Raw genomic sequence first — 18,809 nt, 5'->3', positions numbered from 1 at the left:
AGGGGAAAAGGCAATGAGAGAAGAGGAACACAAGGGCACAACGAGGAAGGGAAGGGAGAAGAAAATGAGGACAATGAAGATACCAGGCACAAAGAAGAGGAGGGGAGGAAGAGGATGTGTGCTGAGAGGAAATATGGGGAATATGAGGAAAAGCAGTGGAGGAAACAGAACAGAGTTGGGAGGAAGAGGAAGAGAAGGAGGGAAGAAGATTGAAAGGGGAAAAGGAGAAGGAAGAGGAACAAAAAGAGTAAGAATGAAGAATTCAAGCATACATGCAAAAGATTAGGCAATGACAATACTGCTATAATCATTTCCTCATCCCCTTGCAGCAAAGAAATAACCCTAAAAGATAAAATAGTGGAAATATTGTCATTTTTAAGTAGGCCACCATGGAGAGGTTGTCAGAGACGTCGTTCCTGTGGGCAGGAAAAGCTTCAAGTGCAGCTTTCATTGTATCCGTGTTAACAATTTACTCACCGCATTCAATGTCTTCTTTCATGTTCTAGCATACTATGTTCATAAAACGATCTTCATACAGTAGAATGTTGAAGTTGATATTCACCTGTACTTATCAGATTAATGGGACAGCAACAATTATCTGCCCTTTCAGTGACCATGTGCAGTTGATGGGCATTAATTCTAAAGCTGTTCTTTCATATTCTTACACTTTCTTTACACGTTTTCTGGATCGAACCTCATTCCATCCTTATGTGGGAAAAAAGGATAATGGTGACTATATCCCTCTCATCACCTGTACTATGGTAATTGGTAATCTCTTTCTGTAGTTTGCTGTGCAAAAACTTCAATAAAAAACATGAAATGAGGCAAACATATGATGAGGGAAACCTTCACAGGGTGTCCCCACCAAAAATCTGCCATTTTACAAACATTTCTCATTCTTCTCCCTATCCCATAATAAGAGGATGGTGGACATGAGGAGGAGGGCAACTTCATCCTGCAGACTGTTCACGTCTAGATTAACCTCGGGCCATAACATCAACTGTATGGAAAAATCTATCCTAAGTGGACATTTGTCCCTGAAGTGGACTTGTTCTTGAATGTCCATGAAAATGTACAATAACATAAAATACTTAACGTTAAAAAATATTTACTGTAGCTCCATGGCCAATGGTCACTTCTGCCTTAAAACAAAAGTTAAACAATGGTGATACATGTAACAAAATATAAAAACAATCACATTCTTCTGTGAAGGCATATTAAAACTGGCATGTAACCATTAGCCAATATACATAGCAAAGAGAGCACACTTGTTGCAATAATACAGGTTAATCTCCTTGACTACAATTACCATTTCACTGTACGGTATTTTTTCTGCCAAGAGACACTGTAACTCTGCTCAAGAGCCTTTACGAACTGAAGGAATTGGTATAAACAAAGTTTCCACTTATGTTTCCACCTCGTTTTTCCAAACCTGAAAAAAATAATAATTTGGTGACCGCCTAATTACCGTAAAATGAAACAAGCCACTGTTATGAAGGGGTTAATACAGTATGCAAGCATAATGGAAAGGCTCATTTCTAGTTAAACTGGAAAAACAAGAGCACCAAACTGATGACCATCATCCGGACCTCCTTTCCCATCCTAGGGCAGGGTAGGGAGTAGCAACGTCCAGACAGCCCAAGTTTGCCCAGTCCAATAGGCCATGCCTCCATTCACTTATCATTCAAGCCCCCAGAATCTTGCCTCTATCTGATACACAAAAAACATTCACCTCATTCTGTAGCTTCACATAATCGTATCCAATAGCCAATCCGAATGCTGTCACATTAAAAAGGGGTGCCAAATCCCTGATCATGCACTTTTTCTCACAACATTCACCCAGCCAGCTCGATCGCTTGTCAGTCCCTTGGCCTCACCGACTCCCATACCTCTCTTCCTCACACACTCATCCACCATGTCCCTACACCTTCTCCTTGCCCTACCTTGCCTCCTCCCTCCTTCAAATTCACTCAGATATACCTTTTTCACCACTCTGTTGTTATCCATTATCTTCACATGACCATACCATCTCATTACACTCTCTTTGATTCTGGTGTCCAAAGATTTCCTCACTCCACATCTTTCACGAATCACATTATATATCCTACTTTATCCACTCTCTGTACTCCACATACATTCCTCAGAAGTCCCATCTCCACTGCTCTAACTCTTGACTTTTCATTTTTATGCCACACATAGTCTCACATCCATATGTTAAAGTTGGCATTAACACTCCTTCATATAAGCCTCATGCAGCTGCAACACTCAAACCTCTGTTTATCAAGGCTTTCATGGCACCTTACTTCCATTCAACTGGTACTGCAAACTAAGGGAAACTTACACATCAAATTTACAGGTACAACTGGAAAATTTACAGGCATTTTTCTTCTTAATGACTGTCCACTTCCTAATTACAAAATAAAAATGTATACAAATAAAATGGAAGGCCATATGACAATGGAAAGCTACTGAAAAAGAGCAAATTGTTAAATACAGTAATGTTGCCCTTATTACAGGTTTCTTACTCTCCATTTTCAAGACTCCCCTAGGCTGAATCGCTTCTTAATTTCATACTGTTATCATTATTATTATTAAAATATTATTATTACAGTATTATTTTTTTTTAGTAGTAGAAGTAGTAGTAGTAGTAGGTGGGGGCACTCACCTATTATTAAAATATTATTATTACAGTATTATTTTTTTTTAGTAGTAGAAGTAGTAGTAGTAGTAGTAGGTGGGGGCACTCACCATCCACTCGCTTGATGTAGTGCTGCTTTGGGTGTCTGTCCTTTCCTCTCTTCCTTCCTTCCTCTTCTGTATATCTTTCCTTTATTCTTTCCTCTTCCTTCTGCCTACAGGTGTCTTTACACTCCCTCTTCTGTCTTTCCATCATTCTTTCCTCTTCCTTCTGCCTATGGGTGACTACACTGAGTGACAAACCAAATGGTTTCCTATACACCAGGAAACCATTTACTATGCTCGGTGGTAACCATATAACCAAATTATGGCACCTGGTGGTTTAGTGGGTAATTAAAGCACTACAGGTTTATACCTAAGGGGTGGTTGGAGTTTATTGCTTATGTATTGCCACTCAGGGATGAGTGAGGCTGGTCACTCTCATCTTAAATGTCAGGACCAACTTTCCTAGTCCCGGGCTCCTATGTTCCTCATGGGGCAACATAGGATTGGATGATGGATGAATGGATGGATTACTAACCATCATCTAATCCTATGTTGCCCCACGAGAAGCATAGAAGCCTCGAGCTGGGCAAGTTGGTCCTTACCATTAACATGAGAGTGACCAGCCTCACTCATCTCTGAGTGGCATTACTCAAGCAACAAACCCCAAACCACCCCTTGGATATAAACCTGCACCGGCTCAATCCGACTGGAGTGCCGTAACTACTCACTAAAACACCAGGTGCCATAATTTGGTTATATGATTACAACCCAGCATAGTAAATGGTTTTCTGGTGTATAAGAAACCATTTGGCTTGTCACTCGGTGTAGAGTCACCTGCAGGCAGAAGGAAGAGGAATGAATGAAGGAAAGAAAGAAAGAAGAGGAAGTGTAAAGTCACTCATAGGCAGGATGAGGAGGAAAGAATGAAGGAAAGAAAGACAGAAGAGGAAAGAAGGAAGAGAGGAAAGGGCAGACACCCAAAGCAGCATTACATTGAGTGAGTGGATGGTGAGCGCCCCCACCTACCACAGTATTACAGCACACTCAAACCTCGTTTTAAGGGACTAAATGGGGAATCAACTTGTCCCTTACTTGAAAATATCCAGTGGTTTACCACATATAATCTTATTAAGAAATGCAATGTTTCACTTATAATATTTATATGATTATGATTATTATTTTACAGGTACTGTATAAAGCAGTGGACTTTTTGAATGGCCTGTCCATTTGTCAGGTAGAATATGGAGTCCCTTAAATCCGAAAAACTGAGCTATGAGTGTATTTGTATTCTGCTCAGATTCTGAAGTGGAGGAGTTAGATACAGCCTTCATTAACCTCTTCACTATGACAGACCTTTCCTAAACTCAATATAATAATCTACAAGTAAAGACTTTTCAGATTAGGGGAGTTTGATATTAATTTCATTATAGCCTTCATTACCTCTTCATTATGAAGTAAAATCAACTTAGACTAGCAAGCACAAACTAACTGATTAACTTGTCTGGAAGTGACAAAAATAAAATAAAAAGGAACTGTCAATTTTCAAGAAATGGTACATTATTTGGGGGTTCAGTGTTAGATACAGCCATTAGTACCCTCCTCACTATGACAAGCCTTTACTAAACTCAATAAAGTCACCTCAAAGCAGCCACAGTAAACTTAAATAAGGCATCATCCAATTCACAGAAAACCATTTGGCTTGTCACTCAGTGTAAAGTAAACCACAGGCAGAAGAGAATGAATGAAGGAAAAAAAGGACAGAAGAGAGAGTATTGAGTCACTCATAGGCATAAGGAAGACAAGAGAATGAAGGAAGGAAAGACAGAAAAGGATGGAAGGAAAGAAGGAAGGAAGAAAGGAAAGGTATTACCAAATTAAAAAAGGGTCTACATTATTTTTTAGTTCAAAGTTGCTGGTATACATACTGTTCAATTGCCTTTTCATTTTCACAGGCCTTTCCTGAACTCAATAAATGTTCTGGAAGTAGCAAGAATAACTAAACAAAAATCAAAGAATTCAAAATGGGGTTACATTTTTTTATATGGTTTTTGGTTCACCAAGGAATTCCAAAAAACTAAAATTAACCACTTCACTAAATTTCCTTAACTCTATAAACTCAACAAAATCATTTGAGAAAAAAAAAAAAAAAGCTAAGAAAGATATCATACTGAAAAAGGAATCAAGTTATTTTAGTGCAGATGGTTTTAGGTTCAGTGAAGAATTCCATTGAATCATGTGTGCCTTCCCTTCCTACGCCACTTTTCTTTGCACCACCGAAGGGCATGTCCAGGTCTCTCACAAGCCAGCAATTGGTCCATACTGTTCCAACCTGCAACACATATCATCATCATTATCATCATCATCATCATGAACACTTTTCCTATCTATGGATAAGGTGAGGTGAGATCTAGAAAAAAAAAAAAAGTATGAAAGTGGGAGAACCGTCATCATCATCATCATCATCATCATCGATACTGTTTTTCCATCCATTCATCATCCAATTCTACGCTGCCCCATGAGGAGCGAAGAAGCCCAAGGCTAGGCAATTTGGTCCTGACATTTAAGATGAGAGTGACCAGCCTCACTCATCCCTGAGTGGCATTACATGAACAGTAACCCCAACCACCCCTTGGATATAAACCTTCACCAGCTCAATCCGACTGGAGCACTATAATTACCCACTAAACCACCAGGCGCCATAATTTGGTTATATGGTTACCACCCAACATAGTAAATGGTTTCCTGGTGTACAGGAAACCATTAGCTTGTCACTCAGTGTAGAGTCACCCATAGGCTGAAGGAAGAGGAAAGAATGAAGGAAAGAATGACAAAAGAGGGAGTGTAAAGTCATCCATAGGCAGAAGGACGAGGAAAGAATGAAGTAAAGAAAGACAGAAGAGGAAGGAAGGAATGGAGAGAGGAGAGGAAAAGGCAGACACCCGAGAGCAGCACTACATCGAGTGAGTGGATGGTGAGTGCCCCCACCTAATACTGTTTTTACCCCTTAATAAGGTGAGGCATGATCCAGAAAACAAGAAAAATCAGCCCCTTAACCTGTACCACACTGGGGGAAAAAAAAAAAAAAAATCTATGCTTGCCAATTTTGGATTTTTTTTTCTGGCTAAACGGGCTTAATACATCAATATAAGATCCCTGACACCAATAAGAGTAAACACTAAAGCCAGATAGTTGACTGAACTGAGTCAGGTTTGAGCCAATCTACCTCTGAAATCTTCGAGGTTACTGAGAGAGCAGGGCATCTGTGAGCTTGTGAACCAATTTTGGATTTTTTTTTTCAGGCTAAATAGGCTTAATACATCAATGTAAGACCCCTGGCACTAATAAAAGTAATCACCAAAGCCAGAAAGTTGGCTGAATCGAATCAGGTTGGAGCCACTCTACCTCTGAAATCTTCGAGGTTACTGAGAGAGCAGAGCATCTGTGAGCTTGTGAACCGATTTTGGATTTTTTTTGTGGGTTAATGAGCTTAAGACATCAATACAAGATCCCTGGCACAAATAAAAGAAATCACCAAAGCTAGAAAGTAGGCTGAATCGAGTTAAGTTGGTGCCACTCGACCTCCGAAATATCCAAGGTTACTGACAGAGCAGAGCAGCTGTGAGCCCGTGATGACTCACTTGCCTCCTGCGCTCCTAAATTAGTGTTGTAAGCATAGCAGAGAAATGTTTGAAGTTAGCGAGATACGTTATTATCTTCCATTTTACTTCAGCTGCTTGCAATGACTTCTCAATGCTGCAGGACGTAGATCTACATCACCGGCGTTTCTGAAGCGAACGTAGATCTAAGTCGCTTGCATGGTATGGGTTTATGAGGTGAGGCATGAACCAGAAACCAAGAAAAATCCAAGTACAAAAGTAGGAGAACTATTAAAAGCATGCCCAATTAAATGGGCCACATGATCACTCACAAATCATTCATGCCCCTAGAGTTTTCACTCCACCTCACGGGCCTAAACATCCACACATTTTTTTTTTCTGAAAAATTTCTTTACAGATACACTTCACATAGACCTGCTAGACTGAATCAATCAGTAATGTACTCCTCTTTACACAGTTCATCCAACCAACCTGATCCCCTATCACTTCCCTACCTCATCAACTTCAACAGATGGTGCTGAAAATAAATAACAGGAAATGAATAACAGAAAATACAGCCTGATTACCAACCCTAAGCCTCTGGGATACACGGTGAGCCACTCCAAGATCTGAGGTCCAGACTGAGGCACACAAGCCATACTTTGTGCAGTTGGCACGATGCACCACCTCGTCTTCGGTTTCAAACTGCGACACGCAGGTAACGGGGCCAAATATCTCATCCTGCATGCACCGGGTTTCATCTTTTAGTCCTGTGATCACTGTTGGCCGCATGAAGTATCCCTGCATCAGAAGAGAAGAAATTCAGAGTCGCCCGTATGCACTACCTGTAACAGTGCCAAATGCAACCCCCAAGTTCATCTGACAAGTAAACCCAGCAGACTGCAGGCTGAAGTTGCACACCATCTGCAGCTTACAATTTCCTTTTAGGGGATAGGGAGGGAGTTATGAGACATTTTATAACTGGGCGCTGGAGCCACATGGTTATACTGGTTCCATCAATTGAAGATGTCCCTCTCCAGTATCAGTTAATGGTAAAACTGCATGAGACACCCTTGAGATACAAGGGAACAAAGCTGTAGGCAACTGTAAAACAGTGGTAGGAAGAGAAGAGCAAAAACAAGACCAAATATACAGTAAAAGTGCCCTATGATCATCATCAGCCACATGAAGTAGTTAAAGGATACATGTAATGGGAATAACTTCAACTGCTAGTCATGAGATAGATGGGAAGAAATTCAACTGCCAGTCCTGGGACAGAAGGAAAGAAATTCATAACTGATAGCTCTGGGACTGGAGGAAGAAATTCACAATTGACAGCCCAGAGACAAAGAGAAGATTTTCACAAATAATAACTCTGAAACAGAAGGGCAGATATTCACAGAAGACCATAAAGTGGTAACAGCTAACTGAATGGTGGCTGCAAGTCTGTTGTAAGAGCAACAACAGTGGGGAATGAAATACTTCCAAGGTGTCAGAAATGCAGTAAAAATAAATGTACCACATGGCACTGGACTGAAAGGAGTAATTGATGATCTAGGGTGGCCACTGAAAAAAGTAATATGAAGGTGAAAGGAATAAAACAAAATTAAATCACTGGACTGATGGGGTTGACTTAGAGATGTGGAGGAGAAGAATGGGGATGAGATGAAGGAATAGGGTGGAGAATTATATAACTATGCATGAAGTGAACTGGAGGGAAGGCATTCTGATGGAGAAGGACAGTGATTCGTCTGTGGCCACTTCTTCCAGAATCAAAGAATGTTATGTAAGCTTGAAGGAGGGCAGCCTGATATGGAAGCACTGGGTGACATGGGAGCAATTTCTTTGTGACCACCCCTTTCAATATTAAGGCAACTGGCATCAACAACCACTCACATTTTTATTCTCTGCAGGTATCGGCATTGGGTCAAGGCCATCTCCACACAAAACCACCCCTCCATCCTCGATAGCAAACCTGACGTAGCGCCGCACCTTCTCCAGATGTGGCAAGGAATTAAGTGCACCCATGAACACATCTGGATTGGCTGGAGGACCCACTTTCAAGTTTCTGGGAGAATGTAGAATGAAACTTAGAATATGGGTACCCTTTAATGATGGTCATACAGTAATAATAATAATAATAATAATAATAATAACAACAATAATAACAATAATCTATCTATCTATCTAGCCAGATCCTTTAATCCCATAAGGGATGGCCACAAACAAATAGCCTCCATGTTACCCTGTCCCCTGCCATTTCACTGCCCTGCTCCCAGCTCCCACCTTCCTTTCATATACCTCCCCACTCCATCTCTCCATCTTATCCTTGGCCTCCCCCTCCCTCTCCTCCCCTCCACCTCACTTTACACTCTCCTTGTCAGTCTCTCATTCTCCATCCTCTCCATACGGCCAAACCACCTCATTGTATTTCTCCTAACACTTTCCATCACATCCACACCACAGCATCCCCTCACTTCCTCATTTATCTGTCTGTCTCTCCATGTGACTCCACATACTCCTCTCAAATAACTCATTTCCACTGATCTCACTCTTGACTTGTGTCCCTCCAACAACGTCCAAGCTTCACTTCCATATGTTAGAGTTGGTATCACAATACTGCCATGTAATAACTTTTTCACTTCCATGCTCACTTCCCTGTTTCTTATCACTGCTTTCAAAGAACCAGCAACCTTTCTTCCTTGTTGTACCCTGTCAAACACTTCACCCTCCAAACTTCCATCCTTACTCATCACACTACCCAAGTACTTAAATGCACTCACATTTTCCATTTCCTCATCATCCAACCTCACTGTACATTCAGTGACTTAATTTCTCTCGGAGACATAACTTTACTCTTCCCTATTCACCTTCAGATTTCGTTTCTTACACACTCTTCCAAACTCATTCACCATGCCTTGCAGCTTCCCTTCGTCTTCACTTAACAACACAGTATCATCTGCAAACAACAGTACAGGGAGTTTCCAAACACTGCCCTCTCTCACTATGGCTGCTCCAATATCCACTGCCCTACCTTGTATCTCTTTTATAACCCCATCCACATATAGATTGAACAACCATGGAGAAATGACACATACCTGTTTCAATCCAACATTAGAAAAATTCACTCAGTTCACTGTCCACATGCACTGCAGCCTTAGCACCCTCATACATATTCTTCACAGCATTCGACAACTTCCCATTTGCTCCATATATTCTTAATACTTTCCACATTCCTTGTCTATCCACCCTGTCATATGCTTTCTCCAAATCCATGAAGGCTGCAAACTTCTTTCCCTTCTCTAGAAAATTTTGTACTACAGACCTAAGAATCAATATCTGTTCTACACAACCTCTTCCCTTCCTAAAACCTCCCTGTTCTTCTCCAACTAATTCCTCTGTTATTTCCCTAACTCTGTCAATAAGTATCCTACCATATACATACTTTTCCTATTGCACTAAGAAGACAAATGCCCACCACACAGTTCTTTTTCCCCTTTTCCTTTGTATAGGGGAATAATTACAGTAAGACCTCAATATAACAGACTTCAATAAACCGGAATTTGCTTTTATTGGAATCCAGGAGCTACCGAACTAAATTCCTATGTATCGGAAAAAGTCCGATAAAGCCAGAAGCAGTCAGGACTACCTGACCACTTCAGCTATGTTCACCATAATAAGGTAAATAAAAGACATGTCTATCAGTGTACAGTACAGTATTATTATATATATTATACCATTTGATTATTGTAGAGAAGGTATAATACAGTATAGTCCTGCCGTGCTAGCAAAAACAATTTAAAAACTGTTGCAGCGATCCAGACTAAAGTCTGAACTCGATATCAGAAAAAGTCCAGGTTAGCAGGGGGAAGTCCGGATGTCGCTTTTATCGGAATTTTGCATTTTGGGGAATGACTTGGGTCCCAAGTAGTCCGTCATAATGAGGTCTTATAGTATACCTGACTTCCAGTCCTCCAGGATTCTACCTTCCTCCCAGGCCAATCTGCACATCTTCCACATCCATTCTACTAATATCTCTCCCTCATGCTTCTTGCTTCAGCATTTCACCACACACTCCATCAATTCCTGGGGCTTTCCCCATTTTGACTTTCTTCACTGCTTCCACAACTTCCATCCTAATGATTTCTCCCTCTCTTCTCACATCTCTCCTTCTCCCAGTCATTCCCCAGCCACTCATACTCGCATTACTTTCATTCTCTATGTTCAACAATTCCTTAAAGTGTTCTCTCCATCTGTTCACTTTTCTCCCTTCTTCATTAGCAATCTACCATTTTTATCTTTCACTCCTCGAATAACTTCTTCATCACCCTCTCTACCTCTCTTTACCTCTTTCCAGAGCCTTTTCTTGCATTCCCTCCACTTTACACCCAAATTCCTTTCAAATTCCTCTTCCACTCTCTTCTTACTCTCTCATTAATCCTTCCACTTCTCTCTTCCTCTCCACATATAACTCTCTCTTCAGTCTCTCAACTTCCTCCACACCCCTGTTTCTCACCATTCACTATATGCTTTCTTCTTTTGTGCCACAGCCTGTCTCACCTCTTCATTCCACCATGCTGTTCCTTGCACCCCATTTCATCTTCTCTTCACCCCACACACCACCTCACATGCTGCACGGATTTCTTCTGTAAATATCTTGCACACACCTCCCATGTCCCCCATCTGCTCCAAATCATATTTACCTAATCGCTTCTCCACTTCTCTCTTATACTCTGCCTTTTTTCCATCATCTCGCAACCCCTCTACCCTCCTCGTATGAGCTACTTCCTCCAGTAATTTCTTTCTTCTATTCTTCCATTCCATTTGAGCCCTGACTTTCACCACCACCAAGTGGTGGTCAGAAAGTCCACTCCCCCAACCTCTCCATGCTCTTGCATCCATTACACACCTTCTCATTCTATCATCCACACACACATATCAATTATTGCCTTCCGTTCATTCAGTTCACCACCCACCCTTATCACTCGCCATGTATACCTGTGGATCACTTTGTGTCTAAAGAGGGTATTGGCTATCACAAACCCTCTCCCTGCACAAATGTCCACTAGAGCACTGCCACTCTCATCCCCTTCTGCTGGCATACCCCACTCACCACCTACTCCATCCACCTTCACATTCCCTGCTTTTCCATTCATAACTCCAATCAAAATAATAATCCATCCATCCAATCATCATCCAAACTTCCATTGCACCATGAGAAGCGTAGGAGCCTGGGGCAAGGCAGTTGGTCCCGACATTTAAGATGAGAGTGACCAGCCTTACTCATCCCTGAGTGGCATTACATGGACAATCAACCCCAACCACCCCATGGATATAAACCTCCACCGGCTCAATCCGACTGGAGTGCAATAATTACCCAGTGAACCACCAGGCGCCAAAATTTGGTTATATGGTTACCACCCAGCTTAGTAATTGGTTTCCTGGTGTACAAGAAACAATCTGGCTTGTCATTCAGTGTAGTCACCCACAGGCAGAAGGAAGAGGAAGGAATGAAGGAAAGTACAAATAATAATAATAATAATAATAATAATAATAATAACAACAATAATAATTCTGAAGAACAATAATCACCATCATCATCCTGACCTCTTCTGCCCACTTCAGGATGGGGTGAGATAGGGTCAGGAAAACATGGCAGGAGAAAACATGAAAGTGGGAGAACTATCAACAATATGCCCAGTGAAACTGACACACACAAAAAAAGTCTAAATTAAAAGTATGAAAACTCAAAACTGTACTAACCTTGTTGCTTTGACAAACTCCTCCAAAAACATGGGATACAAACAACGCTGCACGAATATCCGTGACGTACACAAACACACCTGCCATCCGTGCCAAATAAGAGACAGTATTATCAGTCAAAATGCAGTATAACAAACATACACACACACACATACTCAAACATGTCATATCTCATCATCATCATCATCATTATCATCCAGTCCCCCTATCCCAGGTGGCATGAGGTAGAGTACAGAGCGGGAAAAAAACTACAGAATGAGAAACTATGGTAACCAAAGTTTGCACACATGAATAAGCCACAATTCAAAAACAAGTACTGTGATTAATCAATCTGGGAAAAGTACTATGCAGCTTACAATGCCAGTACAAGACAACCCTGGCACTGGAAAGGGATCCCCTCCTATAGTGGCACCAATACAACTGGACAATGCCAAGGCCTGGTCATGTAAACAACCCTCAACTCCTCCCTATCTCCTGAAAACAGGTTGACGGACTGCAAAAGATGGACAACTTCAGTCTGCAGTTCGCTAGGTTCACATCCAGATGAGCCTGGGGCAACAAAAATAACAACAGAAAACATTACTGGCCTACAACTCACCTGTCCTTGGTTAATGAATGAAGCCCTTATGAGTGTCCTGATGCAGGCCTGCAGATCACAGTCATCAAAAACAATGGCTGCATTCTTCCCTCCCATCTGTGTTCAAAGGAAAGCTAATATTAATCATCATCATCATCTTTCCTGACCTCTTTTTCCCACTTAAGGATGAAGTGAGGTAGGGTCCATAAAAGCAAGGAAAGAGAACACAATATTCCTATACTGTACAGTACTATTCCAAATACAGTAGTACCACCTTCACTCCAATTATGTATTTTCACTGAATCCTTCCTAAGAGTAACAAAGTTATGAATGGAATAATGAAGAGTTTTTAATACTCATTACTAGAAAACACAAAATCATCTGATGGTAGCAATAAACAATCTTTAGCAATACACTGGTATATACAGCACAACTTCCCAAACCCAAAGGTGCACTTCCCAAAAGCCTTCAATTTTCAAAAATTTTTCATGCAGTAGGAGAGTGCTGACATCATCTGTCCACACACAATCAATGCACATTTGAAGACAAAGGTTATTTGTGGACAAGAATAACAAATGACTCTCTCTCTCTCAACCTTCACCCCTACACAACATCCACAATGAGGGTTTTATACATGTTATACGATCCCTCCCTCCCTCCCTTTCCATCTTCCAGTATCCTCACCTCCAGAGACAACTTTTTTAATGTGGGTGCAGCAGCCTGAGCAATATGGAGGCCAATGGCAGTAGACCCAGTGAAGGAGATGAGGCGCACATCCGGGTGGGTCACCAGTGCCTCCCCAGCCATAGGTCCCACTCCAAATACCATATTCACGACACCCGGAGGAAAACCTGGTTCAAAAGCAATAAAGAGTTCATCATCATCATTTTACCATTATCATAATCATTTCATCATTTTAATAATAATCATAATCATACTATCATCATCACCATCACCAAAGAGAATGAGTTCACCAACCATTCATTGCCAATATCCTAATAATCATCATCATCATCATTATTCATCATAATTATCATCATCACCACCAAAGAGTTCACCATGTCATCATCATCATCTTATTCATAATTAGGCTCTTTTACTTTAAAAGTTCCAAGAGCAACTGATGCTGGAGAGAGACGCCTTCACATGTAGGCAATGTTGTAACTAAGTAGCTCCTCTACCCAGTCACACAAATGTCCCTTAACTCCCTCCCTCGTACTACAAAAAAGAAGGAAAGTCCACTACTAGAGAAGAGGAACTTCAGTCTGCAGTCCACTGGGTTTATGTTTCTGATGAACCAGAGACTACAACAACAACTACTATTAATACAAACAGCAACAAAAATTGTGTAATAACTGAAATGAAACTTAACAAATTATCGCTAGTCTGGCCAAGATTCAATCCCTGGCCCACATGCTCCAAACACCCACACGTTACAACTGAGCCAAACAGAGCATCCCCACATTGTTTACAGGCAACGCGGGCATTTATAGACCCCATTACTGTACATCCTTTTTCTTCCCTTGGTGATTAATCTGAAGAGTTTCAAACACACATGGTTGCACAGCATTGGAGGCCACCATTGCGGACGCAGCGGACCGCACCGAACAGCTCATCCCCTGGATGTAAGGACTAGGATGCTGTAAGTTAACCATGAAACTACATCAAACTGCCAACCAAGCCTTGTCTCACATCTCACACCACTGCCAACCAATGTAATAACTGAAATAACAAATTAATCATCTGTCTAGCCTGGTCAGGATTCAAACTCAGCCCTCCCGTGCTCCAAACACATGCACATTACCATTGGGCCAAACAGAGGATCCCCCCCTTTGTCTGAGGGCAACATGGACTTTTATAAACCCCATTACAGTAGTAGCTATATACCTGCTTCGTCAAGCAACTTGCAGAACATATAGGCAGTGACAGAGGTCATTTCTGATGGCTTGGCCACGACAGTATTGCCACACATGATGGCTGGAGCCAACTTGAAGGTGAGGAGGTAAAGGGGCAAATTCCATGGGCTAATGAGTCCAGCTACACCCAAAGGCTCCCTCACTGTGTAGTTGAGGGTGCCTGCCTCGGGAGAAACACTCGATCTGCCATGAAGAAAAAAGAGTAAGTCCCAATCCAGTACTGTATTGCCTCTTCAGAGTTTAGACCCAATGCTTAGCTACCATAGTCCAGAACATTTCAGGGCAGGAGGGTAATCTACATTCCTTGAACTGCAGCACTTTACATGAGAGAAAAACCAACAGTAACCTTCTGGGACTTGAATGGTAGCATAATGCAAAAGTGTATTCTGACCCACAAACTATCATCTCACCATCAGGATTAAACTAACCTGACCAGGAAAGGGTTAATGGTTGCATTAATATGAGTACTCTTAGGCCTCTATGACTCGCTCAGAACTGATTAAAACTGTATGGCATTAACCAGCATAGAAGGCTAGAGCTGTCCTAGTCATGTGAGAATTAATATGACTCTAAACTACAGTATGGAACCAAAGGTGTTTGGTACATATGAAATCATCATAATCCTAACCTATTTTTCTACAAAAAGTTGGGGCACGGTAAGGTCCAGAGAGCAAGAAAAGATCAAAACATGATAGTCAAAGAATACGCTGTCCAAGAAAATGGGCGACACGCGTTTATTCATGCCCCCCTAAACTGATGTACTGTATTTGGCATTTTATTCTTGCAGGTACTAGATTTATCTTACTTAACCCAGGAGAGACTTGTCAAAAAGGGGGAAGTGAACACAGGATTCATGAACCCCTTCATACTAGAGGCCTTTCCAAAAATGAAAATAAAATATTGGGGGATATGTGTAATAAAATAAAAATTACTGTACTTCATCAGACTAATGGAATCAAAGCACACTAGTTGACTATGTGTGATAAGGCATGAGTAATGCAAACTGATTATGTACACACTATGGAATCAAAAAGCATACGTGTTCAGCTGGTGAGGAATAGTATGAGCAAAGTGCCTAAGGTTGAGTACGGCCCTGGGTATGTCCATGGTGCGGGCCAGCCACACAGGCTTGCCTTGGTCCCGTGACTCAGCCACGGCGAACTCCTCCAGGCGGGACTCCAGTAAGTCCGCCACTTTTAGCACGTGCTGTGCTCGAGCATGAGCTGACTTATGCGACCATCTGTAACGAGAAATGCATAATATGAAGTAGGGTACAGCAATAAGAAAAACAGTAATAAGAACTACAGAAGCAGTACATGTACTAAGAACTACAGTAATAAGAATTACTCTATGTCTCTGTTATATACTGTATCACCTCATTTATATTACTGCATTAATTTCTGTGTTAATTCCTCAGTTGTTTTAATGGCCCCTGGCTCATATGCAAAAGAGCCCAGTGTACTGAATGCTGAAGCTGCCCTTCTCCTGTAGTACACCACTATCCTTTCAGATTAGGAAAGGAGATGAGGGACGTCTGCATAGCTGGGAAAAGAAGCTACCTGGTTAAACAGTATCTGTGCCACATATGAAGGTGTACCTCTCTAGCATCAAGCAAGAGAAACTATGTGTTTTACATATACTGTATACAATATAACAGTTTGTGTTTTTTTCCACTCTTAATTCCTCAGTATAATACAGATGTATTCCTACCTAAACCTCATACACAGTATAAGTACCTACAGAGATGATATGTCAGTTCCCTGGTGGTGATGATGGGGTGTCTTCTCATGGTGGAACTGATATAACTGGGAAGTTTTGCTGCTACAACTGTTCCTGAGCTCTCTTTTTATCCCATAAAAGAAGGGTGATGGACACTGGGAGAAGGGCAACTCCAAACTGCAGTCCACGCATTTCATGTTAGATGAGTCTAGGCCACAACAACAAAGTTCCCCAAATTTACAACCCAAATAATGGAAATGTAAGGACCACCTGTACAGTCAGTTCTCCTATGTCACTTAACTATGTTGAAAGTCTGTTTTGCTCATAAATTCACCCCTTCAAGGTGCTGGGGCCCGTGGATGGGCTATATTGCAGTCCAGTGCATGTAAGGAACAATGGTCAGCCTACTCCATTACATGAACTAAATACTGTACCTCCAGTTATAGCTTCACAATCAAACCTATGCAAGACTATCACTTCAACTGCGGTGTTCTAACCACTTAACTACCAGATGCATATACTGTACTGAGGAAAAATAATGTGATATGGTGTTATAAACACATCCAGAATACGAAGACTTAAAATTCACTGAGAACAGGGATATCTTTTTCACTTAATTCTTGCCATTTTCAGATTATTTTCTTCTGCCTAGGATAAACTTTTCGAACTGGAGGGAACAGATATAACCTTATACTTTTATCTCTCTAACTTGGTCTAGAAGTGCTCACTCTCCATCTTGAATACTGTATTAAATTGTAACATGAAATTAAAAGCAGAATACAGTACAGTGCTAGTCAAGAAAAAAGTTATGAAAAGGATGCAGCACCAAAGTACAGTCCTATTTTGGCAATGAGCAATGTGAAATGGGCTATGACGGGTAAAGGGTCATGTTAAGATACAAGGACTATAGTAAATCCCTTCAAAAAAGAGCCAATTCATAGGTTCAATACAATCGTCTGATGGTGTATTACTGTCCCCATGATGCCCTGTCCTCTACCATCAGACTACCCTCCCTCCAACTCACCACTCACATGCCTCTCCACCCAACCCTTCCACTTTACTCTTGGTCCCTCTATTCCCTTCCACTGACTGATAGACAGAGATAGGCAGATTCAGATAAAGATGGAGGGATAGATAAATACATACATATTTAGACAGCTATACCTGGACAGATTGACTGATTAATGGATGGATGACATAGATAGGTAGACAGATAGATAAACAGAGAGGCAGACTGACTGACACATATACAGACAGACAGGCAAAAAAGTTAATGTATTTGCACTCACCCAGGAAATGCCTTCAGGGCAGCAGCCACTGCAGAATCCATCTCTTCCTTGCCCGAGTCTGGCACCCTGGCCCATATCATTCCCGTACTGGGATCATGGGAGTCCAAGTACCGTTGGCCACGCACCATTGTACCAGAGATGAAGTTCTCCACGGTAATTATTCCTTTATGCATCCTGGTATCTAAACTGGTGGGTAAAATAAGATTGGGAGAACTAGTATATTCTGTCATGTACAGTCTATGTTATACAGAGCTACAGTAAAGAAGAGAAGAAGATAGATACATACTGAGACAAACTGACAGATTGATATATTGATGCTGATACAGTATAGACAGACAGACAGAGAGATGGAGAAATAGACTGACACGTCTATAAATATTCTTGATTGTATACTGTATCATTTAACTACTGCAGGCTAAATGAGACGAATGTAGCTAAATTAAAAGATGCAGAAGACTATCACAAACCTCACAACGCACAGACATGTATTTGTAGCTATAATATACCGGTACTTGGTTTTCGCTGTGTTGACCTAAAATTGTCATCTTTCCATCTTGAATGCTGAGTTGTTATAGATTAACATGTAGCGCTAATCACGAAGAAGTGCTATGGAAAAGTTACGGTGCCCGCAGCATTACCTTATTTTGCTACAGAACTATGCCACAAAAGGGCAAAACTATTGACAAGTGAAGGTAAAAAGAGTAAAGTGGTTAGTCTGAACAAATAATGAAAGAAATTTATTAAAATTCCCTATAAGAAGAGACATTTTGAAGTACCCTGAAGGCCATAAAAATAATTATAAAAGGCAGTAGTTGTGGCTGCGGCCCCATGTCATCTGAAACGTAAACTCCATGGAGTGCAAACTGATGATGCTATTCTCTCAGTTCACCAACCTCCCTTCCAGGGTTTGGGAGTTGAAGGCGTTCGTATAACCAGGCTGTGGATCCGTCCGGTCATATCGGTGTCACCATGTGTAAGGTGCCCCTCTCACCAAAACGTGTTCCAGGCTTATTCGGGCAGACGTGCTACATGGTCCGTATTCATAAATGATTTAAGTCAATTTTTACGCCATTACTCAAAGGCTGAGATTACGAAGATGAGCACCACAATTACGCACCCCATGGCATCTACTCCAACCAGCTTTTAATATCTAAAGATTTTATCCAGCTGAGTATTGGAACAAGAAAGTGTTAATATTGTCATTGTTAACTCTCATGGTTCTGCTTGCGACGCATGCGTTCTCGCGGTGGCATTGATAAAACCAAGT

The 18,809-nt window shown here is 41.3% G+C and overlaps 1 protein-coding gene across 1 annotated transcript; it reads right to left on the bottom strand.

Moving 5' to 3' along the window:
* Positions 1-4,503: 4,503 nt before the first annotated feature.
* Positions 4,504-17,715, bottom strand: LOC145405844 (2-aminomuconic semialdehyde dehydrogenase-like). The gene is made up of 9 exons (XM_080277092.1): positions 17,543-17,715; positions 15,574-15,774; positions 14,506-14,717; positions 13,303-13,469; positions 12,640-12,735; positions 12,042-12,121; positions 8,175-8,346; positions 6,870-7,079; positions 4,504-5,011 (listed from the first exon to the last, which is right to left on the bottom strand). Exons 1-9 carry the CDS (start codon positions 17,713-17,715, stop codon positions 4,862-4,864), a joined length of 1,461 nt encoding a protein of 486 aa, XP_080133218.1. The 3' UTR covers positions 4,504-4,861.
* Between the last annotated feature and the right edge of the window lie 1,094 nt (positions 17,716-18,809).

The sequence above is a fragment of the Coenobita brevimanus genome, chromosome 68 (genome assembly GCF_032717465.1).
Source record: "Coenobita brevimanus isolate Jiangsu-jjx chromosome 68, ASM3271746v2, whole genome shotgun sequence".
Classification (NCBI taxonomy): Eukaryota; Metazoa; Arthropoda; class Malacostraca; order Decapoda; family Coenobitidae; genus Coenobita; species Coenobita brevimanus.
This window is presented reverse-complemented; position numbering and strand designations above follow the sequence as displayed.

Excerpts from the sequence above, each read along its gene's own strand:
- LOC145405844 (XM_080277092.1), bottom strand. The coding sequence starts at position 17,715 with ATGCATAAAGGAATAATTACCGTGGAGAACTTCATCTCTGGTACAATG. Across the intron at positions 8,347-12,041 it reads GAGTTTGTCAAAGCAACAAG|AAACTTGAAAGTGGGTCCTC; the intron begins GTTAGTACAGTT and ends ACATTCTCCCAG. Across the intron at positions 5,012-6,869 it reads GTGTATCCCAGAGGCTTAGG|GTTGGAACAGTATGGACCAA; the intron begins GTTGGTAATCAG and ends TATGTGTTGCAG.